This window comes from Lissotriton helveticus, chromosome 7, assembly GCF_964261635.1.
Source record: "Lissotriton helveticus chromosome 7, aLisHel1.1, whole genome shotgun sequence".
Lineage (NCBI taxonomy): Eukaryota > Metazoa > Chordata > Amphibia > Caudata > Salamandridae > Lissotriton > Lissotriton helveticus.
In genome coordinates, this window is record NC_136068.1 from 1,354,748,407 (window position 1) to 1,354,773,599 (window position 25,193).

At 49.5% G+C, this 25,193-nt stretch overlaps 1 protein-coding gene across 6 annotated transcripts in view; it reads right to left on the reverse strand.

Moving 5' to 3' along the window:
* Positions 1-25,193, reverse strand: part of MYH10 (myosin heavy chain 10) — a 1,407,286-nt gene that overhangs the window by 280,547 nt on the left and 1,101,546 nt on the right. For all 6 annotated transcript variants that reach the window (XM_078654665.1, XM_078654664.1, XM_078654663.1 and 3 more), the window contains 4 exons: positions 9,092-9,244; positions 8,309-8,557; positions 7,592-7,804; positions 6,476-6,688 (listed from right to left, as the gene is read on the reverse strand). In XM_078654665.1, the coding sequence (XP_078510791.1) occupies positions 6,476-6,688; positions 7,592-7,804; positions 8,309-8,557; positions 9,092-9,244 (828 nt within the window). The remainder of the gene's footprint in view (positions 1-6,475; positions 6,689-7,591; positions 7,805-8,308; positions 8,558-9,091; positions 9,245-25,193) is intronic.

The following is a 25,193-nucleotide window of genomic DNA, read 5'->3' on the forward strand; positions in this document are numbered from 1 at the left end:
AGTCTGACGCCTGGGGATATTCTAAGGTAAGGAATCTATCACTAACGTGTCTCTTTCAGATTCGCACCACATCCCGGCACGCAGAGGTACTATGGAAAAGTTTCCAGATCCAGTGATAGCAGTTCCAGGACCGCAGAGACCACTTCTTTACAGATTATTCTAATTACAGGACCACAATGAGATTTTCTTGTCTTGATAAAGCCCTCCGCCTGCTGGCCAATCAGGTGAAACAAGTGTCGGCTGTTCTCTGTGTAATTCTACTAACGGAATGAATAATCAAAACTACACATTTTGCTTAAAAAGTACAAAAGAACCTTGAAGTTTGGAAATTATTATCCATTTTACTGCAATTGATCAACAGGAATAGGCCTCTGTCTCTAGACTTTAACAATCCAGATCCAGTCTGACTCCTGGGGAATATTCAAAAGGTGATTGATTCTGCAGCTAGAAGTCTCTATCAGAAACATAGGTTACCAACTTGTAATTTGGAAGGAATGCCACTGACATTCTATTTCCAAACGGATTTAATAATTATTTCTAAAATAATTTTGCTTTCTGTAAATAGTTCAGTTCTTTATTTATTTCGGTGGTTAAAAACCATCATAAAAATACACAATGCATTACAAATCCAAATATAATCGTTTTACATTGTTACTCTGGACATTACACTAATAAAAAGACACATGTTAAAAATTCTTATTTACAAACATTAAACGAGAGGAGGGAGCAGATAGTTCATTTCATCCTACATTAACCCCTGGTATTTCTTAATCTGACCACAATTTTTTAAAAACTCAAAATAGAACACAGATTGCGCATCTCGGTTGCTCTTTGCATGAATAATAAGGCAGTTTTAGCATGGTGAATTTTTGACTCCTTTAAAATGTCCACCAAAAATCTTCGACGCGGGATTTTATAAAAAGAACATAATAATACAAAATGAAGGGTGTCCTGCGGAGACCTATTTATCGCAGCCGCAGGCACCCTTCTGCTCAATTGTTAACGTAAAACCAGACGGGTAAGCTAATATGTTAGGTAACAGATTGAGCCTAAAACGAGTCATTAAAAACCTCTCATGTTGACTATACATTAAGAAGAGATATGGTTCCATACCCATTTCATTGCTCACAAGCGAGTATGCTACTACAGATGATTTATTCGAGTCACATTGATTCCTCCTGACCTCATATTTTTCCAATAACTGCTTCTGGACACCATTTTTGCAAGAGCTATCAATATTTGAGGGGTCAGTAAATAACATTTGCTGATCAATAGACTCTAGGGCGTCTTTGATGTATTTTAGCCAAGGGATTTGCTGCCATCTATCTCTCCGAAGAAATCATCAATAATCTGTCTTGATAATTCAGTGTTTGGATTTAGACAAATTCGAAACCAGGTCAGAATTGGTCTATTTTAATGAGGTCCGAAATATATGGAATGCCAAGCTCCTTATGTGTAATTGCAGCCGGGATACTCTGTGGTAACTTTAGGAGTTTCTTTAAGGATTTATCCTCCTCTGCTTGTATCTGGTGTGCATCCCTAAAACCCCACACCTCCGCCCCATAAATAGCTTTAGAGGTACTGACCGCTCTATACAATTTCATTACTTGCTCAGGGGACCAGCGACCCATCCTTCTCGCAAAGTTTAATAAGGCACCATTCGCTGAAACAAGTTTTCTGGACCTTTCCTCAATCAGCGGGGCAAACCTAATCTTTCCATCGAACAAGAGACCCAAATATGGGAAAGTATTTACAGTGTCCAAAACATAAGTTCCTATTTTGAACACAAATCTCTTGCGCGGTTTTTTCCCTGCCACCATGATAAAAGACTTAGTCAGATTAACAGAGAGATCTAGATCCTTCATGAACCTCGCAAAGCCACTGATTAGCTGCTGGAGACCCACTGCTGTTCGAGCAAGAAGGACCGCGTCATCCGCGTACAAAAGTACCGGTATATGACGCGATCCCACCCTCGGGCAGTCAGTCCCCAGTGTCAGCAGCGCACTCTCCAGGTCATTTATGTAAAGAGAAAAAAGGAATGGAGCCAGGATACACCCCTGCCTCACCCCGCTAGTGCACGGGAAGGGATCAGTACTCACCCCCCCCTAAGCTATAGCGGACCTTGGCAGTGGTGTTCCAGTGAAGTTCCTTGAGTAAGTTAATCAGGTCTGGGTCGATTCCCAATCTAAACATAAGTGCCCAGAGTTTAATTCTATTTACATTATCGAATGCTGCTGCAAGGTCCATGAATCCCATGTACATAGTCCCTTTATCTGCTTTAATGTATTTGGCCACTAGAAGGTATAAATTAAGACATTGGTCACTGGTTGACTTGCCTGTTCGGAACCCATACTGGGTATCCGTCAAGGTATTATGTGCTTCAGTCCAATCTATCAAACGGTTAAGAATTACCCTACCTAACAGTTTAGCTGAAACATCAATCAGCGAGATTGGCCTGTAGCACTGTGGATTATCCCTACAGCCTTTGTTGTATATGGGAACAATCACTGCGGATGACCAAGATCGTGGAAGACCAGATTTGATTGCAGCATTAAGTACTCTGATCATAATCGGTGCCCATAAGTCAGTATTACTCAAACATAGGTCTGGGGGGGGTGCCATCCGGGCCTGGTGCCTTATTACGCGTCAGCCCTAGCACTGCCTTTAAGACTTCCGGCAAAGAGAATTCTAACTCAGTTGCTCTGGGGCCCTCCCAAATTCCTACCCCGCTAACTACCTCCAGTTGATTATATAGACTTCTAAAATGATTAGTCCATTGATCTGGGAGTATATTAGTACTGATTACTGGGGAGCTTGAGTCTTGGAAGCAGGGTCTGTTTACAATTCTCCAGAATTGGGCATAGTCCCTGTTTTCTTCTGCTTCTCTAAGGTCTGCCCAGACTTCCTTTTGGAGTGCATTCTTCCTTCTCTTAACCTGCATTTTATAATTCTTTCTACAATGGGCAATTTCATTCTTGTCTCTTGGGGACTTCTTTAAGCACTGTTTTAATTCTCTCAGTGCCCGTGAGCAATTCGAATCGAACCATCTTGGGGAAGATATTTCTTTGGTAGGCCTCTTAGTTTTTAATAATCCTTCCACTATTTTGGTTAAGGATTCAAATGCCAGAACCATTTCTCTGCCCTCTGTTGCCAGGTCTAAACAAGTCTCTATATATACTTTCCCTCTGCCCACTAAGGAACTATAGAAATCTTGTGGATTGATCATTGCCCATCTTATGCGCCTCCCTTGGTCCGTTGGTTGGATTACGATATCCCCCCTCGGATTTTTTACTGGCAGGTCGTTGTATTTAATTTCAAGACAGAGGGGATTGTGGTCGCTAAAGGGGCTCCACTCCGTTCTTACATTTAAAATCTGCTCTTTAGCAAAGGCAGAGATTACTATAAAGTCTATTATAGACGCACAACCTCTTCCCTTGAATGTGGGTATGAGAGTCTCCACTGCTTTCGATGGCGACAGGTCCATTGTGTGGGTAAGGGCAAAGCTATCTAAAAGCTTCATCAGCAGAGTGCCCTCTCTATTATGATCGAAATGAGGTCCCTTTTCTACAGGGCAGGAAGACCAATCTGGAGAGATAGGGGATAACTTTGGACACAGATGACAGTTAAATCCCCCATCAGTAAGACAATTGGTTCAGACCCCCCCTGCCTTTGGTCTGTTTCCTCAGTTAGCCTACTCTCAAGCGTCGTTTTGGCTTTCTCTGGGGGGTTGGTTCGCTATGCCCTGAGGTTTCTACCCCCAAGAAAAGAGGGGGTTGGGCACAGGGAACAGCCTCTGTTAGGTAATTTTTGAAGCTACGTTCCCAATCATATTTGGGCTATCTGCTAAGGTGAGATCTTGGGACGATATTGGAGTAGCTACTATAGGGTTGGGTGAAGCGGATAGGCTTCTTTCCATGCGTTCTATTTCCCCGGAAACCTTCTTCAACATCAAGTCGATTGCAGTGGGTTTTTTCACTTTATTCGGGGCTAGATCATTTATTTCGGCCAGAGTTTGTTTAGGGGTTTCAACTAGGCGAACTTTGCTCCTGGCTGAACGTGTTTTAGGGTGATTATCCATAATGTATAAGATTGTAGGCTAGATCTTCTCCTCTTCTCCACCCCACGGGGCTGACCAGGGATCCTTCTGGTGAGTGGCTAAATGTCTCGGTGCTCTCTATATCTATATGACTTGTACCCCTACCCCCCCTCTTGCTAAGGCAACAGCAGGATAACACTGGTTCAATTGAAGTATTACAACCAGGCAGCCAGTCCAAGTCCAAGATAGACAGTACCTGTCACGGAAAGTCCGAGCCAAGGGGGAGGGCCCGTCCCGTTCCTGATCGTCCCTGGACGGCCACAGACGGCCCGCCCTCTGCCGGGGCTCTGCCTGGCGTCGCCCGCGCGCGTCCCGCGACGCGGGAGGATTCGCTCTCCTTTAAGCGCCTCCGGGCGCTGGCAAGTGACGCTGCTGGCGGCGTCGCCGGGACCCCTCAGGTGGTGCTGGGATTTGTAGTCAGCCAGGCAGGCAAGTGAACACGCCGGTAAGCGATCCCCCCTCTCGGCGGCCGCTATGGCAGAGCGGCGGCGGGGGAGAGCGAGACACAGGCGCGAGTGAGGCGGCAACACCTCTCTGGGGCACAACAGTTCGTGCAAAGCCCCCCAGTCCAAATGCAGTCCCAGCTCCTCAGCAGGATTCGCTCTCCTTTAAGCGCCTCCGGGCGCTGGAAAGTGACGCTGCTGGCGGCGTCGCCGGGACCCCTCAGGTGGTGCTGGGATTTGTAGTCAGCCAGGCAGGCAAGTGAACACGCCGGTAAGCGCTCCCCCCTCTCGGCGGCCGCTATGGCAGAGCGGCGGCGGGGGAGAGCGAGACACAGGTGCGAGTTAGGCAGCAAGACCTCTCTGGGGCACAACAGGTCGTGCAAAGCCCCCCAGTCCAAATGCAGTCCCCGCTCCTCAGCAGGATTCGCTCGTCACCGGGACCCCTCAGGTGGTGCTGGGATTTGTAGTCAGCCAGGCAGGCAAGTGAACACGCCGGTAAGTGCTCCTCCCTCTCGGCAGCCGCTATGGCAGAGCGGCGGCAGGGGAGAGCGAGACACAGGCGCGAGTGAGGCGGCAAGACCTCTCTGGGGCACAACAGGTCGTGCAAAGCCCCCCAGTCCAAATGCAGTCCCCGCTCCTCAGCAGGATTCGCTCTCCTTTAAGCGCCTCCGGGCGCTGGCAAGTGACGCTGCTGGCGGCGTCGCCGGGACCCCTCAGGTGGTGCTGGGATTTGTAGTCAGCCAGGCAGGCAAGTGAACACGCCGGTAAGCGCTCCCCCCTCTCGGCGGCCGCTATGGCAGAGCGGCGGCGGGGGAGAGCGAGACACAAGTGCGAGTTAGGCGGCAAGACCTCTCTGGGGCACAACAGGTCGTGCAAAGCCCCCCAGTCCAAATGCAGTCCCCGCTCCTCAGCAGGATTCGCTCGTCGCCGGGACCCCTCAGGTGGTGCTGGGATTTGTAGTCAGCCAGGCAGGCAAGTGAACACGCCGGTAAGCGCTCCTCCCTCTCGGCAGCCGCTATGGCAGAGCGGCGGCGGGGGAGAGCGAGACACAGGCGCGAGTGAGGCAGCAAGACCTCTCTGGGGCACAACAGGTCATGCAAAGCCCCCCAGTCCAAATGCAGTCCCCGCTCCTCAGCAGATTCGCTCTCCTTTAAGCGCCTCCAAGCGCTGGCAAGTGACGCTGCTGGCGGCGTCGCCGGCACCCCTCAGGTGGTGCTGGGATTTGTAGTCAGCCAGGCAGGCAAGTGAACACGCCGGTAAGCGCTCCCCCCTCTCGGCGGCCGCTATGGCAGAGCGGCGGCGGGGGAGAGCGAGACACAGGCGCGAGTGAGGCGGCAAGACCTCTTTGGGGCACAACAGGTCGTGCAAAGCCCCCCCAGTCCAAATGCAGTTCTGTAAATACATTTCTGTATTGCAAATTGGGATTAGTGGATGGCATATGTAGCAACCTCTGAGTTTTACTGAATCTGAGGGGACCACAAAAACCCTTTATAAATCTCACCCTTCATCGCATCTCACAGCTGCAATGTACATAGAAAGCATTCTGTTATTTTTTTAAGTGAAACAGGCTAATTGGACTCAGAATGCAAGCAAGGCCTACTGGCTATGCCAATGCTCGTCAATTTTGGAATGATTTTTTACCTTTTTGTTGTACATTTATACATTTGTATTAGAAGGCGAAATATGGAAAGCAAATGTTATATGTATGCACTATGTTTTGATTTGTTTGGAGATTTTCTCACTGTTATGAAACTGGTTTGAGATTGCACATGTGGCAGAGTACAATATTTAAAAACATTGTAGATACCATGATAGATAATCCTGGTCCATCCTGCTGTTGCAAATTCCACACTGCTGAAATCTATTACAAACCTAATCTAATACACCCATACAAAGAGTCCATGTTCAGGATTTAGATTTTCTGCTGCAGGCATACCTGTTTAACCAACATTCTTTTCTTCTCCTCATTTTGCTCATCTCTAGTTTGAAGGTCTCTTTCAAACTGTGCTTTCATGGCCTGCATGTTCACTTCAAGGCGTAGTTTTGCATCTTCTGTGCCCTGAAGCTCATCTTCCAACTCTTCCAACTGGGTTCTCATCTCTTCCACTTGCTGCTCCAATGTGCGTTTGGACTTTTCAAGCTCATGTACCTTCAGAAAATGAAGCAGATTTAATTTTTAGTTCCTTATTTTATTTTGAATCTGACATGGCTAGGTGACCACTGTTAAACCTTAACTAGTTGTAAAGGATTCCCGTTTACAAGAAAAACAACGTAGGAAGTGCACTAAAATTAATATTGAAAATGACACAAGGTACTGCATTTTCAGAAACAGTACAAAATTCGAGACAGAGGCAGGTCTGGAGATGAACGAACTAATTAATATAAATCGAGCTAGTATTCGTCTAGAAATTGCTAATTTTACAATTTTTTTTAAATCAGGTTACTGGTAACCATTACTTTGCTTTCAACATTTATTTTCACCTTCATATGAAAAATAAAATGGGTTATTTGCTTTAATTTCTTTTGTATATTACCGAACAACATCTTGCTGCTACTTCAGAGAGCTTGATTTCAAATCCATGTTTACACTGCATTAGTAAAATCACATGGCGAGAAACTAAGTATTGGTTACCAATTAGGCCAGTTTCAGGAATGGGAAGGGTCCCAATGAGGCTGTAGTTTTTTATCTCTGGCGTTTCGTCAGATGTTTGGTGAATGTTTCAAGGCATGACAATTGGCAAGGTAAATTTTATGGAAAAAATGTAGAATATTTAAAGTAGAAAAGGTATTTGCAGTACAGCCTGGAATAAGTGGGAGATCCCTATGACAGAATTATCTCTATTACATACAGTGATAAGTCAACTAAAAGCCTGTCTGAACAGCTTATTTTTCATGAGACTTCTAAAAAAGTTGGTATATTCGCTGTGGTATCAAGGTCATTTTAAGGTGTTTCAAAGGCAGAGAACAGCTACAGATCAAACTTATTACATCAATGGAAATATTAAAAAGAAAAATGCTATTTTATCTTTCAAATGCAACAGAGTAGACTTACATTCTTGCCTACATCATCTTTAGAGCTCATCAAATCCTCCATCTCTGTCCTCAGCTGCTTGTTCGCTCTTTCAAACTCATCCCTGGCCTCCAAAGCTTCCTCTAGGGTACGTGCCAATGAAAGGGCCTTGGTCTCCTTTTCTCTTGCCTCAGCCTCAGCCCTGTCTCTTTCCTCTGCATAGCGTGCAGAAATGTTCTTCTCCTCTGCCAGCATCTACCAAATAGAGATCAAACTAGTTATGATGCAATCAACAAATGCCTTTAAAATACAATGACAATTTCAACAATACTAGAACCAGTTAGTAGATAATATATTACTTTTACACTATATATTAACTCACAAGTTCTTCAATGTGGAAGCAAAAGTGTTTTCATTTTAACAACTGAGATCCAAAAAGTATAGAGACACTAACATTCTGTTGTCCAGGCTAACGAAATTAGACAAATCCAAGTTTTTCTGATTAAAAAGTGTGTATTTCCCAATCTTTCGGACCAAAATGGCTATGTTTCAATCTTTTATTTCAGCTTCACATTTCAGTGCAACACCCCCCAATCAGAATGATGAACTTCTTGGTCAGTGTAATCACTCGTTAAGACTGGGTCATGTTATATCCAGAAATTATGCAATAAGGAAGGGGGTGTTTCATGATCTAATCTTAATATTCAATCACAAGCAAAACTGGAATAAAAATAACAAAAAATTGAGAATCAGGGCTACCTGGTCGAATTTCTTCTGTTTCTTTTCTAGGTTGGAAACAATCTGCCTCTGATGGTCCAAGTCTACTACAAGATCGTCTAACTCCTGCTGCAGCCGGTTCTTGGTCTTCTCAAGTTTGTCAAAGGCTATTCCCTTCTCTTCAAGTTTCTGGGTCAACAACTCCATGTCCTTCAGAAGCTTCTTCTTCACTTCCTCCAAGCCTTCTATGGTGCCTACGTCATCTTCAACTTTTTTCTTTGTTTCCATAAGCTAGGATTTGCATACGAACAAACATATGTTTTAGTAGAGAGAGAGGATGGAATACAGAAAACAGACCTGAGAAACCTCCCTGCATTACTAAAGACAAAACACCAAGGAGCAATATTTTACATTCATCGCTGAATAGCCAGAATGGGCTTTCCTTTAGAGATTGCTCATCAACATTGCAGCTCTTAGTGCCAAATTAAGACAACCCAGAATCACTTGGAATCGCAACAACAAAATACTTGTACTTTATCTGTATATGAGACTAAAGAATGGGGTAAGGACTCACTTTGCATTAGCCTACATATTTACGTGATGTATTTAGTGAAACTATTCTTTACACTGTAAAACTCATTTAATGGGACCAACTGGGTTGAAAATGTCTATTACAAGGTGCAGCTTTTTGAGACAACACAGGTCCTTTTCTTAGACCACAACCATTAAGGATTTAATGGTATCATCTGACTAATTACATAATTAAATACAAAAATACCATCAAGGGGAGGTTTGACAAATGTACATTATCCAGCTTTATCATACTTGTGCCTGCAGGGTGACTATCTGTTTCTCCAGATTCTTTCTAGCCTCTTCCTCCTCCTCCTGTTGTTCTTGAAGAGTATTCTTCTCCTCCTCCAACTGCCTGATCCTGCTACTCATATTTAGCTTCTGACGAGTTTCTTCCTGAAGTAATTCCTGGTGGTTAGAAAAATGAACTCATTAATTGTACTCATCACAATTCTTTTTAAATGTTTTCTAACGTCACAGTGCATGGCCTATGTATTTTTGCAACTTAAGCCAATAGCAGTGTTCGCCACTGAACATTTAACTTTCACTGTAGCACAAGTTACTACTTGTGTAATGATATATCTGTAAGTGACATTATTGAGTGATAGATTACTTACCTTAGAATATCCCCAGGCGTCAGATTGGATCCGGAAAGTTTTCGCTAGCAGTACCGCGGCACGCAGTAGGTGGCGTCATGCGGCTCCGCATCCGTCGCTGGCGTCCTAAGTGCCGACATGCTGTCATGGAGACTACTTAGGTGCCACCCACGCGCGCTTTCGTCAGTTCTGTAAACGACTTTCCGCGCCAAGAACGCAGAGCCATGCTAGAAACTGACCACTGGTGCCAAGAAACTAGGGCCCTGAAAGGATTTTCTTTAACCCTAGAAATCGGTTTGCAGAACAGGGAGGATGGGTGGGGCGGTAAGGAATCTATCACTAACTAATGTCTCTTACAGATATATTGTTACACAAGTAGTAACTTGTGCATCTGAAAGAGACAAGTTAGTGATAGATTCCTTACCTTTGAATAGATACCCCACCAATACCAACCCCGGTGGAGGGTCTGCGAACAAGGTTACACCAGAAAGTCACGGAGAACAGAGCGGCCAAAGAAACTGTCTCTCCTGACTTGACTGTCAAGGCAGTAATGCTTGGTAAACGCGTGCAGCGAGGCCCACGTGGCTGCCTGACAAATGTCCTGCAAGGGAACGCCGCATCCCAAGGCTTTAGTGGATGCCGTGGCCCTGGTAGAATGGGCACGCAGCCCCACAGGAGGCTCCTTCTTAGCCAACGAGTAACATGCGTTGATGCACAGAACGACCCACCGTGAGATGGTCCGCTTGTGCACGGCCCGATTTTTTTTGGCGCCCACGTAACCAAAGAGCTGGTCATCCACCCGGAACTGTTGTGCGCTTCAGATAGAATGAGAGCACACGTTTTGGGTCCACACGGTGAAGCCTCTCTTCCTCTTTTGAAGGATGCTGAGGTGGAAAGAAGGTGGGCAAAGTGATGGTCTGCCCGATGTGGAAGGGCGTGACAACCACTGGCAGGAAAGGAGGACGGGTCCTTAAAACCACCTTGTCCAGATGAACAGAAATGAAAGGAGGTTTGGAAGAAAAAGCTTGGAGCTCACTCACTCTTCTGGCAGAGGTGACAGCTACCAGGAAAGCCGTCTTGAGAGTAAGAAGACACAAAGGACAGTTATGAAGGGGCTCAAAGGTAGCGCACATCAGATATGTCAAGACAAGATTTAAGTCCCATTGAGGCATGATGAACGGCACGGGAGGAAACGTGTGTGTAATGCCCTTCAGGAAACGGTTAACAACCGGAGACTTAAAAAGAGAAGGCTGATCTGGAAGCCGTAGAAAGGCGGAGATGGCCGACAGATAACCTTTGATAGTGCCAAGAACAGAGCCCTGCTGGGCCAAAGATAGAAGGAACTGAAGGACTTCGGAAAGAGGGGCAGAAAGGGGATCCACAGACTTGGCTGTGCACCATGCCACAAAGTTGTTCCACCGGCAGGCGTATACCGACTTAGTGGAGGGACGCCAGGCTGCCAGAAAGACATCGCAGACTTCGGGAGGAAGATCGAAACCCGTCAACTGCCGCCGTTCAATCTCCACACATGGAGGTGGCGGCTGGACAGGTTCGGGTCGAGGACCGTCCCCTGCTGCTGCGACAGAAGATCCTCCTGAAGAGGCAGTCGGATCGGGAAACCAATCACCATGTTGTGTAGCTCGGGATACCAGTATCTTCGTGCCCAATCCGGAGCCACAAGAATGACTTGGGCCCGGTCGCACTGAATCTTCTTCAGCACTCTGGGCAGAAGTGGTATAGGCAGAAAGGCGTACAATAGATTGCAACTTCACTTGCGATGAAAAGTGTCGCCGAGCGAGTGCTGCCTTGGAAATTCCAACGCGCAAAACGGATGATATTGCGCGTTCTCTTCGGTGGCGTATAGATCTAACCAAGGCTCTCCCCACTGCTGAAAGAGACCTTGCGCCACGTCCGAGTTCAGATGCCATTCATGATCCATCAAGCAGCGGCGGCTGAGTTAGTCCACCCTGGCGGTCAGAGAACCTGCCAGGTGTTGAACCACCCAGGTAATGCCTTGATGTTTCAGCCTGACATAGGGTCCAGGACCCCACCCTGCCCTGTTTGTTGCAATACCACATGGTTGTTGTCCATGAACACCTGCACCACACTTCCCCTGACAGAGGGAAGGAATGCTTTCAGTGCAAGTCGGATCGCCCAAAGCTCCAAAAGGTTGATGTGGAGCAGGGACCCCGCTGGAGACCAGAGGCCTCTGATCTCCGCCTCTCCCAAGTGCCCTCCCCATCCCAGGAGGGACGCCTCCGTCACCACTGTGTGCTCTGGGAAAGGGAGAGGGTTATGCCACTGACCCAATCGCGATTAGTGAGCCACCACTTCAATTGTTGTGCAGCGCCCTCCTTGATCTGAACATGATCGGACAGGTTGCCCCGATGCTGTGCCCACTGGAACTTCAGGTCCCACTGCAGAGCCTGTATATGCCATCTGGCATGTTGCACTAGCAGGATGCAGGAGGCCATCAGGCCCAGGAGCCGGAGGGTCATCCTGACTGAAACCCGGGATAGAGGCTGAAAGATCAGAATTGTAGCCTGAATATCCCGGACTCGCTGCTCGGAAGGATAAACCCGAAACCGTGTCGAATCCAGAACCGTTCCGATGAAGGTGAGCTTCTGAGAGGGACTCAGGTGCGACTTCGGCACGTTGATGGAGAACCCCAGCAAATGCAGGAGGTCGGCCGTAGTCTGCAGGTGGGTGACAACTGCTTGGGGCGAGCCCGCCTTCAACAACCAGTCGTCGAAGTAGGGGAAGACTGACACCCCTGATCTGCGCAGGTGAGCTGCGACCACTGCCATCACTTTCGTGTACACCCGAGGGGCACTGGTAAGGCCAAAGGGGAGCACAGCAAACTGAAAATGCTCCTGGCCTACCGTGAACCGCAGGTAACGCCGGTGGGCCGGCAGGATGGGGATGTGAAAATATGTGTCCTGCAAGTCCAATGCTACCATCCAGTCACCAGGGTAGAGGGCAGCCAAGACCTGAGCCAGAGTCAACATGAACTTCTCCTTCCTGAGGAAGGTATTGACGTTCCTGAGGTCCAAGATGGGACGCAAGCCCCCTTGGTACTTTTTTGGGACCAGAAAGTATTGGAAATAACAACCACGTCCTACTTCGGGCCCAGAAACGCGCTTGATGGCCACCTTGGCCAAGAGGGCCATAACTTCCTGTTGGAGAAGCGCGAAGTGATCCCCTGACATGCACTGGAACTGAGGAGGCATGTCTGAGGTGGTAGATTCGAAGGGGAGGGAGTAACCCCTCCGGACGAGTTGCAGCACCCACTTGTCGGAAGTGACAGAACGCCACTGGGGAAGGTGATGTCGAATCCTGCCGCCCACAGGCGTGGGGTACACCCCAAAGCTCGGACTAGGAAGGCTTTGATGCGGATGCTGCGGGAGCGGAGGTGGACTGACCCGCACCCTGGCCCCCTGTGCTGCCACGGCGGCCTCCACGCCCACAGCTGCAGTGTTTGGTTCTGATCAGGCTTCTGACTGAACGAGCGGGCAGGGGCGCCCCTTCCGGGGCCACAAAAAGAATGTAAGGTAAATGTGGCTTGGCGCGTGGTGGAGAGACCCAAGGACTTGGCAGTAGCACGAGCGCACTCCAGCGCACTGTCGGCTTTATCGCGAAACAGGCGAGTGCGATCAAAGGGCATGTCCATGAGTGAGCTCTGGACATCTGGCGAGAACCCAGTAGATCTCAACCAGGCGTGGCGACGAAGCGCCACTGTCGTAGAAATCGCCCTACCTAATGAGTCCGCGGTGTCCAACCCACACCGAACGGCGTACTTAGCTGCATCTTTACCTTCGGCAACAGCTTGGGACAGCACAGCTTGTTCCTCCTCAGGACACTGAGGCTACACCTGTGTAACAGTATCCCACACCATGTGGGAAGAGCGGCCTAATAGGCATGCAGTGTTCACCGAACGCAGCCCTAAGCTGGCCGAACATAACAACCGCTTGCCGAACTGCTCCAGCTTCTTGGAGTCCTTATCCGGCGGAGCCGTGGGAAAGGCACACTGGGACGTCGAAGCATGGATCACCATGCTCTCGGGCATAGGATGAGTGGTCAGAAAGGCAGGGTCACCCGGCGCCGGGCGATGACGCCTCGCGACGTTCTTATCCACAGGGGCCCCTGTGGCTGGCCACGACCAAGAGCCCAGTAAGACGCCTGTGAGGGCATCATTAAAGGGCAGCAGGGGCTCCGACGAAGTGGACGCCGTCTGGAGCGCCTCAGTGAGGAGATTCGTTTTTAGGGCCAGCTTAGGGAGATCAAGGTTGAGGATCTCAGTTGCCCGACGGAGCACCACCGTGTAAGAGGCGCCCTCCTCCTGGGTAGGCGAGGGAGAGGAAAACCCTGGGTCAGAGGAGACATCCAGGCCGCCGGCCTCCTCCAACTCGTCCGCCAAGTTCTGCTCAGAGTCACACTGACGAGTAAGAGGGTCCTCCGACCCCTCCCAGTTGTCCTCCACCTCCGCCGTATGCGGTACAGACCGCAGCCCAGGGACCGGGGAAGGAACAAATGGCGCTGAACCAGCGCTGTGTCCCAATGCAGATCCCAGGTAGGGACAAAATTGTCTTGGAACCGGGGCAGGGGCGGAACAAATGGTATCTACTGCGGCGCCAGAGGCAGAGCCGAGGGTGGCGCCGGGGTCGGCAGCGTGGGACCTTGTGGCGCCGTGGCCCGAGCCAGTGGCGCAGGATCCTGTGGCGCCGGAGCCGCCGGCCGCGCCGACCGCTCAACAGGATCCTGACACTGGGCCATAGGGCGCACCGGCGGAATCCCGAGGCCTAAACAGGTGGTCCATGGTAGCAAGAAATTGTTGCACCTGTGCGGGAGTCGCAGACGGACCCGGGTAAGTTGGGTAGGCTGCGGGACTCCCAAGCTCCGAAGGAGCCGCAGGGGCAGAACCCCTGTCCCCTTCATCCGCATCCGGGGACCGACGGGGGGACGTCGGAGAGCGCCAACGCTTATTCGACTTCTTTTTATGTCATCTCTTATCCGAATCCGAGGGTGAAGATCTGGAGCCCGAGGAGCGATGATGGTGGTCCCGCGAGCATTCTCTGGAGCGGCCCCTGGACCGTGAACAGCACTGGGACGAGTGGACCTCCCTCAAGGCCTTCATGGCCATGGCCAGACAGTCAATACAGGACCGAGAGTCATGGTTGCACTCCAGGCAGTAGAGGCAGACGTTGTGGGGGTCCGCCACCGACATATTGAGAAGGCAGGCCCCACAAGACTTAAAACCAGGCATACATACGTGCACCAGACTAGACTGACAGGAGGCAAAAAGTCTCAAAAGAATAGTCAAAAAGGGACTAAGGTACGTGCTCTAACCAGATCTGGGCTTACTGGCGCGGAAAAAGAAAGAACTGATGTCAGCACGCATGGGTGGCGCCTAAGTAGTCTCCGTGACGTCATCTCGGCGCTTACGACTCCAGCGACGGATGCGGAGCCGCACAACGCCACCTACTGAGTCGCAGAGGTACGCTAGCGAAAACTTTCTGGATCCAGTCTGACGCCTGGGGATATACTAAGGTAAGGAATCTATCTCTAATGTGCCTCATTCAGATAATACAGTTTAGTTGTTAAGTGTTGGGCCTGACAGGCATGAGAGCAGTATTAGCTTCACTGCTTTGTGTCACTGCAGAAAAATGGCCATTGGGAAGCTTTTATCTGAAACCAAACCTGGTCTAAGATCTGAATGAGAATGGTCAAATCCTCATGATGTATTTACACTATAAGTTATGTTATTTATAGGTGGCTCTTTGCACACATACACAGCGCCAGGACACCATTAGACTTGAAGTACGAGTTACTTACCTTCGGTAACAATGTATCTGGTAGAGAGGATTCTAGCCGCTAATTCCTTAATGTAGAATTATGCCCAGGCGTGAGACTGGATCCAGCATCCCTGCGCGCTGGGGGGGCGGCACCACGTTACTCCACCCCGACGTCCTCCGCGTCCGTGACGTCAGGAGGATACATAAGTCCCACGCAGGCGTGCCTACGCCAGTTATCTTTGGAGAATTTTCGGCACCACAACGCGGAGCCATCACTAACAAAAACTGTGAGAATAGTGGAACAATGTGTGAAAAAACCCCGCTAAACAGAAGGGAAAGAAACAATGGTGAGGAACAGAACCATCCAAAATAGAGCCAGGAACTGAGGCACCAAGATCTGGAATGAAAGAACCGGGCACCGCTAAGCAATCCTGCAAACAAATACAACAGTCTTTCCGGGGCAGAAGCATGTGAAAATACATAGCAGACCAAGAAGTCTGCAGCCACTGCCCGGAACATGAAGGGACAGCAAGGTCAGAACGTAGAGCGATGACCATTCAAACTCAGACAACACCAGCAGGGAAAAAGTCTACCGAACCCCTAAGTCGAGACCAGCCAAGGCACCTCAAACCCAAGGACGGCCAAAGGCAGAAGTGCAAGCAACAAAGGAAAGAAGAAGAAGAAGCGCAAGCAAACCCCACACTGGAGACCAGAATGCAAGGACCCCGACAGGGGAAACAAATCACTAGGACAGGGAAATAACCCATTCCTCCCCAACAGGGGATGAGCCACAGGGACAAGGGAAAGAACCTAGTCCCCCTCCAAGCAGACTAGAATCGCAGTGTCGTGGAGACCACCGCTCCACAGGGAACGTGTCACCTCGACAAGCGGCAGCCCCGCCCTTACCAAGCAGGAGAAGGAAGGGCAATACGAAAGGAGACCATCAGCCAATGTACCAGGGACCTCCACCGGATGCCCCAGGTACAGGCAAGATGAAAAGGGGCTAGCAGCCAATGTACCAGGGACCTCCAGCGGAAGTCCCCGGTACAAGCAAAACGAACGGAAAGGAGGACAGCAGCCAATGTACAGGCACCTCCACCGGATGCCCCAGGTACAGGCAAGATGAAAAGGGGCTAGCAGCCTATATACCAGGGACCTCCAGCGGAAGTCCCCGGTACAGGCAAAACTAAGGGAAAGGAGGTCAGCAGCCAATGTTCCAGGGACCTCCACCAGAAGCCCCAGGTACAGGCAATGCAAAAGAAGGCCAGCAGCTAAAAGACCAGGGATCTCCACCAAAAAAAAACTGTTACAGGCAAGGCAGAGGGGTACCAAGGAAGAAGAGCAACCCAGAGACTCCAAGGAGGAGAGCAGAAACGAAGGCAAAAGCCCTCCACCAGGAACACAACCAGTGAAGAGGGCGGACGTAATCATCACAGCTGGATGTCAACAGGCCAGACTGAACAGCGCCTCAGTAATAAGGCGGGTGGAAGAGAAAAACACAGTCTCACAAAGCTCCCAAAAAAACAGAAGCAGGAGGGCCAGGCCTCACTCCAAGGCTGGAGGGTGCCCACGGGCAACCAGCCGGAAAACAAGAGGAGAAACAAGTAGGACAAACCAAGTCATTATCACAGGAAAATAACCCTTCTGGACACAAGACAGAGGACCAAGCCAACAGCAAACCAGAGGCAGAACACCGCCCAAAGCCGCAGCAGCCCAAGAAAACGCACCAGCGGCATACGGCAACACCAGGAGGGCAAGGAGCCCGCAGGGGAAGTCCACCCCTTCCCAGTATAAGACAGGCTATCCAATAGCTACAAATACCCCTCGTAGGATAGGACAAGGCCCAAAAAGAATGGGAACCACTCTTAGGGAAGAAATCCTGCTTCAGAGAACAAATTATAAACCCTGCGGCAAAAACCACAGAAGGCTTAGTAAGCAGCCAAAAAGAACACTCTTGCCAACAGGGGCTGAACCAGCAGTCAAGTAACGAGGTAGGCCAACTCAGGGCCCGGAGTGTACAGTATCTTTCATGGAAAGTGTAACGTTCATCCCACGCCAGATTCCAGGAGCAGTGGGATAACACCTCCCACGGAGACCCGGAGGATCAACAAACCACCTACTGAAGAGGAGGAGGAGGACGACGAAGCCCCGCAAGAAGACGCTGGATGGCTGAGTCTGCATGAGTATTAAACAGGGAGGTCAACCAGAAGCTCCCTAATATTTTCAGGAAAAACAATATTGTGTAGCCAAGCATGGCAACGGAGAGCCACAGCCCGGCCAATAGCATCGGCAACATCCAAAGCAGCACGAAGAATAAATGTGGCCAACTCCTTACCATCCAACACATGGGCCCGCAGATCAGCACGGGCACCCTCATGAGAAACATGAGAAAGAAGGGACTCCACAGAACCCCACAGGCTAGAAGTAGCCCTGGTCAACACACACAAAGTGTTAAGCGCTCTCAAGGCAGAACTGGAAGAAGCGAAGACATTACGTCCCCATGAATCTAACCACCAGGCCTCCCGAGACGGAGGGAACAACACCACAGGCAAACACGGAAAGGCATTACGCAGTAGAGCACCTTGAGTAGAGGGTTGGAAAGAAAGACAGACGTGTGGAGCAGGACGATGGCGGTGCAGTAGCACCTGAGGCACCGGATCACCCGTAGCAGGGCGCCTCCAAGACCCCATAAGAGAATTATGGAGTGAAGCTTCAAAAGGAAGGAACAACTCCCGTCCACCAGAGCCCTGGTGGAGAATCTCCAAGAGGTTGTCTGTAGAAAATGGAGTGACAGGTTCACCCATCCTCAGAATACCAGCAGCCGTGGAAATAGCCAGAACAAAGGCAACACTGGCCTCAGTAGAGCACCGCAGAGGTGAAAGCAATTCCTCCGTGGGTGACGGTTGCAGACTGAGCCACCCATCCCCATTTCCAGGGAAAGCACCCCATGTCCCTGCCTCTACCCGTGACTCCACTGGAGCCGGGGAGGAGGGTCCCTGGCACCGAAGTGGCACCGGCTTGACCTCTGGTGAGGCAGCTGCCTGCTCAGAGGGCCGAGGGGGACCCGGGACAAGCCCGGGGTCCAGGCGATCACCTGCGACGCCACAGGGAGCCCCATAGGGATTTGCGGCGAGACAGGAACGGTAGGCGATGTAGAAGGGAGCCCCGAAGGACCACACCCCGACGGCGCCACTGTCCTACGACCTGGAGCCAAAACCTTCGGCGCCGGAGCCACCGGTGACGCCGCGGAAGTCCCCGCGCGGGGCAAGGGATCCAGGGACGTCTCAGGAGGTGGAGAAAGGACCAAAGAAGCCTGCAGAGCCGCAGCGTAGGCTGTCATTTGGGCCCTAGTCGCCTCCATGCCGGGAAACGGCGGGTAGGGAGGTGACAGGCAGGGGCGCACGTCCCGGGGGAGACGACGCCCACCGCGGAAGGAGGACGAGGCATCGGAGACAAACTGAAGGACTTACCAGCCGGTGAGCCAAGCCCAAGGGGCAGAGCAGCGGTTCCTTGCTTCCGAGGTGGGAGACGGACGCTGAGGACACCGACCTGGATTAGCGCGCCGACAGCAACTTCTACCGGCGCTCCCGCCGTGACTTAGGCTTAAGGTGCTGGCAGGCGTCGCAGCTCTCCGAGTCGTGGTGCTCACCCAGGCACCACATGCAAATTGGGTGAGGGTCTGCCGCCGACATGGGACGTGCACAAGAGGGACATGTCTTGAAGCTCGAAGGCATTCGCGCACTGTTCCACTGAACGTGAAAAAAGGGATAGAAGGCCTGAAAACAGACCAGGGCTCAACCGGATCCGCGTTGCACGTGGAAAGAGAAAAAACTGACGTAGGAGCGCCGGGGTGGGACTTACGCATCCTCGCTGACGTCAGGGACGCGGAGGATGTCAAGGCGGAGTCCCGTGGTGCCGTCCCCCCGGCGTGCAGGGATGCTGTGGCAAAAAGTTTTGCGGAACCAGTCTCACGCCTGGGGTTAATTCTACGTTAAGGAATCTGTAGCTAGTAGTCTCGATCAGATATAAAGTGGTACACCAAAAAAATAAAAAGGCAACAATCCTCCATCTATACAGCTAGGATCTGGCAGGAATGTCCCAGTGCTGCTCCAATTTATGAAAGACACACTTCTTTAAGGAGCACCACATCATAGCACAGTAACTCTCCTCTTCTGCACCTACAACACAGCTGCCTTTTCAATCACTTGTTGATTTGATCTTTGCCTTTGAAGCTGTACAGCACTCTGCTGCTTTTGGCAAGGTGTGCACTATGGAAATACTACATGAACAAGTTACTTACATTCAGTAATGTTCTTTCCTGTAGATACTGCAGCTAAATGGGTCTGTCCACTCAATCCGCCCGGATTTGTTGCATTTGGATCACCTGGTTTTGGACTTTTTATTGTGAGTGAGCCTCACAACTGTTGTCTCATCCATCTTAATTGCATGGCAAATGGACTGCGCATGGCTACCACCTGTGTCCACATATTAAGATAAGGTTGCTGTGAGACAGCAAGGGTGTAGGAAGCTGGTTCTTTATATAGTATACCAAAAAGAGGTATGCTGTGTAGAGTCCAGGTATCCCTTATGAGTAGACAGGGGCTTGCTCTAGCAATCCCAAGGCAATCCCAAGGTGCTCTAGCTTGGGTAGCATGATCAAGCAGCCTTAGGTTTATTAGAGTAGTGTTAGATACTTGAGACACAGACAAACACACACCAACACCAATTTGGAAAAATAACAGGTATCTTTATATATGTTTTGAACCCTAGAACGTTGTTATCAGGTTAAGTATTATTTCATAATAGACTCTTTACAAGTTTAGCAATGTTAACGAACAGTGCGTTTTTACACATAATGCTTTCCTATGGGAGAAAGAACATTTACAGCCTACAAATAATTCCATGGAGTTTCCATTGGACCCCTTTCGGTTGTGATGTGGTAGGGGGGGACAAGGACCAAAGTTCCATGGCAGAGTGGACTTATCTGCCCTGGTGAGTCCGGGTGCAGCAGTGCTGGACTGGTTGGTAATCTTGCATGCTACACGCTAGAAAGGAGGGGGGGCCAACTGGAAATAGGTTGCAAGGGGGGACTTGGGGCCAAGTTCAGGAACTTCCAACAGGGGGCTCGGGTCGTAAGGGTCTTGGGTGCACAGGGGAGCAGTCGGTTTCTTTAGGCCAGGGGGCACCGCTGGAGGGAGTTTGTGGTCAGCTGGCTCTCGTGCGTCAAGGCGCACACTGGTGTGAGGCCAGGACTAACAAAGGAAATAAAGACACGACAGCTGAGCAACCAACAGCAGCTGGTGGTCGGTGATGTCAGAGTCCAGGTTGGACTTTCTATAAGCGCTGGTGTGGCAAGGGTCCGGTAACCCGGGTATTGGTGCAGGAGGGCATGTGGAGGTCCTGGTGTCTTCAGGCTTACCAGGAACACGGATCTAGCCTCCTTGTGTGTGCTGACCTTTTCCTGGGAGGCTACTGCTCGGTGGACAGCAGCTGCTTTAAACCGGGCGTCAGGGGTATGTGCCTGCAGGAGAGTAGCTCCTCTACTCCAAAGGAGATGCTGGCTGCTGGGAGAAGTGCTGGCAACCCCTTAGGGACTTGGGGAGGATGCACAGCTGCAGGACGAGTCAGGTCTTTGCAATTGTCGAGTCTCTGTGCGCAGGCAGGGTTTGGCGCCAAAAGTCCACAGCAGTCTTCAGCTCTTGCAGGTTCGGCTCTTCAGTGTCGTTTTTATAGTCAGTGGAATCTGAAATTCTGGATTCAGGGAGCCCCCCTAAATACTAAATTAAGGGCCATCAGGGGAGTGGAGTAGTTGTCAATGGGCTACCTACCCTTGGGGTCACTACGCCCCCTGTATGACCAATTCCTGTGGGAAGTGGGCATAACCCTGACCCACTTTCCTAAATTACGGCAATCACCAAGAAGGCTAGAGTGGGGCACATCAGGCAGCTCAACTTAGGAGTGTGACTGACTTGGGTGTGCTCCGCGCCTAGTTTGCATACGCATTTCCTGCCTATCCTGGTGCTAAATGGGCCTCAGGGGATAGCATCTTCTAGGTCTGGAGGATGCTGGGGTTGCATATCAAAGGCGGCATGGCCTTTAAAGCCTAGGCCTTGATAGGCTGATTGCTAGCCATCCTGTTTGGAGGAGGTGTAAACACCTCCTGCCCGAGCAGGCATTGTTCCTGACATCTGAGAATGGGGCTCTCATCTACCAGGGGGTCAGAAACGTGTCTGAGGTGGAAGGCTGGACTGGACCAGTACGCCAGCACACTAGTGGACTAATAGGTTTCGGGGGTACCTCTAAGGTACCTTCTAGGTGTATGAATTAAATCCATCACTGGAATCAGCGTTTTAATATGAGATGATACCAAAACATCCTTGGTTTCAGTAAAGCGATCATGTAGCTGGGGAACTCTTATTCACCAGTGCCCATTACATATACTCAAGATGGCTCCCCTGTTCACTGGTAATGCCCATGAATCGACCTGGACATCACAGGGGCTTATCCTCAAATGTAATATAATTAAGGCTCCCTGTTTTCAGTATTTACAGGTAAATACAGACAGAAAACACAAACAGAAAAAAATGAGTTTTCTGGCTGCATTTATTTTTAAAAGTGGATGAATACAGAGAATTGTGCTTATTTTAAGTGACCCTCCATGCTGTCTTTCATGAATTATAGGCCAGCAGCTGAGCATATTGACAGCATGGGAAATTAAAACACATGATGAGATTTCTTTAAATAACGGCATATGTCAACAACATTTATGGTATAGTGCTAGTACTTACCAGTGTATGTATTGTTATGTAATATCTGGCAGCTCAAATAGCTAAAACACGACAGACGTCACAGTATGAGTGCGTCTATCAGTTAAGTAGATACGGAAATGTACAGTTTACAACTTCATTTATACGCATAACACAAAATAAATATGGATAAATGCAGATAAAATGGCCAAAAAATGAATATGGATAAATACAGATGGAAATGGCCAAAAAATAGATACCATAAAACCGGGAGCCCTAAATATAATGCACCTTACCTTAGGGCTGTAAGGCTTGCTGTAGGGGTGACTTGCATGTATTGCATGAATTATCTGCAGACATGGCATACAGGAGGTGTGTCATGTCATGCCTTCACTTTTGTCTGCACCATGTTGCGCAACCTGCAATGTCAGTCTGCATGAGTGCGGTCAAGGGTCCCCTAGGGTGGTACAACACATGCTGCAACCCTTAAGGACCCTTTTTAGTACCAATGTCTTCCGTACCAAGGGTACAATTTACTAGGGACTTACAAGAGTGCTAAAGGTAATGCTATTTGGGGAACAATTGTACAGTTTTAGGGAAAGAGATCTGGCACTGGGGAACTGGATAGCAGGAACCCAGGGCACTTCTGTCAAAATTGCCTCAATTACCAGGCAAAAAGTGGGAGTGACCATGGCAAAAAGGGGCACTTTGCTACAAAGGGTAACAGGCACTTGGGTGGTGTAAGAAAGTGGCTCTGTATATACTGCACCAAAGTAAGGTACAGTGTGTACAGAGTCCAGCAGTCCTCAGAGGTTTGGCAGAGGTTAAAGTTAAATATAACCTTACTCTCTAAAGTGGCAGCTTGGTCGAGCAGTAAGGCAGTACAGAGGACAGTGTAAAGCATTTGTACACACTCAGTCAGCAAATGGTCTCACACACACAAACACTGAACTCTAGGCCAATTGTTTTGTATATAAAAATATATTGTTGTTTTATTTTAGAACCAGAGGTTGGTATAAAAATACTTTCTCAGAATGAAATGCTACAGTTGAATACTTTCAATGAACAATAGACTTTGAGTGCAATATGATACAAAGGGTTGCAATAGGCAACACAGCTTAACACAATTATAACATTGAGGTCAAGGGGACTTTTATGTAAACTACAATATAATCTACTTTACAAACATTGAAACAGTTGAAGGAAATCGTTTTTGTTAAACAGGCGATTGATTTTAAAGGAATATTTGTATGTTGCAAAAATCGACACAGAAGAATTTCTGGTGAAAACCAGGCAATGTTATCCGATGGAGGAAAATCAGGTTATCGGAAAATCACAGTTCTAATCACTTTTTCTGGTCAGTGCTGGCTACCTAAATCGGTACAAAAGGGGGTGGTGATCGACGGAGCATCTGAACCAATCAAACACTCACACCCAGTCAACAGATCTGGGTTTAATCCATCACCGTTCTTAAGCCCACTCTGCCACCCCAGTTCAGACATGGCCATATGCAAATCAGTCTGAACCTGTGCCTCATGGGAACAGTCCAGCCCGAACTGACAAGCCATGCCTTCCCTGGACCGGAAACAAGTTTCCGAGGACTGGTTTCTGGCATTTCAGCCGTCTTCAGCCCGGCTTGCTTGAATCCAGTGGCAAAGTGAGCAAGGGACTCACGTCTGAGCATACCCTGCCAACTTATGGCGAACAAAGTGGTACAAAAGGGGGTGGTGATGGACAGAGCATCTGAACCAATCAACCACTCACACCCAGTCAACAGATCTGGGTTAAACCCATTACCGTTCTTTAGCCCACACTGTCACCCCAGTTAAGACATGGCCATATGCAAATCAGTCTGACCCTGTGCCTCATGGGAACAGTCCAGCCCGAACTGCCCGAACTGCCAAGCCATGCCTTCCCTGGACCGGAAACAAGCTTCCGAGGACCGGTTTCTGGCATTTCAGCCGTCTTCAGCCCGGCTTGCTTGAATCCAGTGGCAAAGTGAGCAAGGGACTCACGTCTGAGCATACTCTGCCAACTTATGGCAAACAAAGTGGTACAAAAGGGAGTGGTGGTGGACGGAGCATCTGAACCAATCAAACACTCACAACTTGCATTTGTCACCCTGAGTGGGACTGGTATGCTCAGACGTGAGTCCCGTGCTCTCCACACCACTGGAGTCAAGCTATCCTGGCTGAAGACGGCTGATAGCCAGAAACCGGTCCTAGGATGCTTGATTCCGGTCCAGAGAAGACATGGCTTGGCAGTTCGGGCTGGACTGTTCCCATTAGGCACAGGGTCAAGGCTGATTTGCATATGGCCATGTCTGAACTGGGGTGGTGTGGTGAGTAAAAAAACAATGGATTTAGGCGCAGATCTCTGTATTGGGGTGAATGTATGACATTGTTCTGCATTCTGTCCATCAACTGTTGTTTTTGCATTTGTCACCCCGAGAGGGACGGGTATGCTCAGACGTGAGTCCCGTGCTCTCCACACCACTGGAGTCAAGCTATCCTGGCTGAAGACGGCTGATAGCCAGAAACCGGGCCTAGGATGCTTGATTCTGGTCCAGGGAAGACATGGCTTGGCAGTTCGGTCTGGACTGTTCCCATGAGGCACAGGGTCAAGACTGAATTGCATATGGCCATGTCTGAACTGGGGTAGCTTGGTGAGCAAAATAACGATGGATTAAACCCAGATCTGTGACTGGGGGTGAATGTTTCGCCATTGTGCAACATTCCGTCCATCATCTTGTGTGTTTTGCTATTCACCCTATGTGGGAAGGGTATGCCCAGACATGGGTCCCGTGCTCACTATGCCACTGGAGTCAAGCTATCCTGGCTGAAGACTGCTGATAGCCAGAAACCGGTCCTAGGATGCTTGATTCTGGTCCAGGGAAGACATGGCTTGGCAGTTCGGTCTGGACTGTTCCCATGAGGCACAGGGTCAAGACTGAATTGCATATGGCCATGTCTGAACTGGGGTGGCTTGGTGAGCAAAATAACGATGGATTAAACCCAGATCTGTGACTGGGGGTGAATGTTTCGCCATTGTGCAACATTCCGTCCATCATCTTGTGTGTTTTGCTACCTAAATCCAGCACTGGGATCTCTCTTGATAACAGGTGAGTATGAATATGCTACTTACCAGTATGCATCTGTTCTTGGCATGTAGGGCTGCTAACATTCATATCTTTTGCATAGATCGCCGCCTAGTGTTGGGTCCG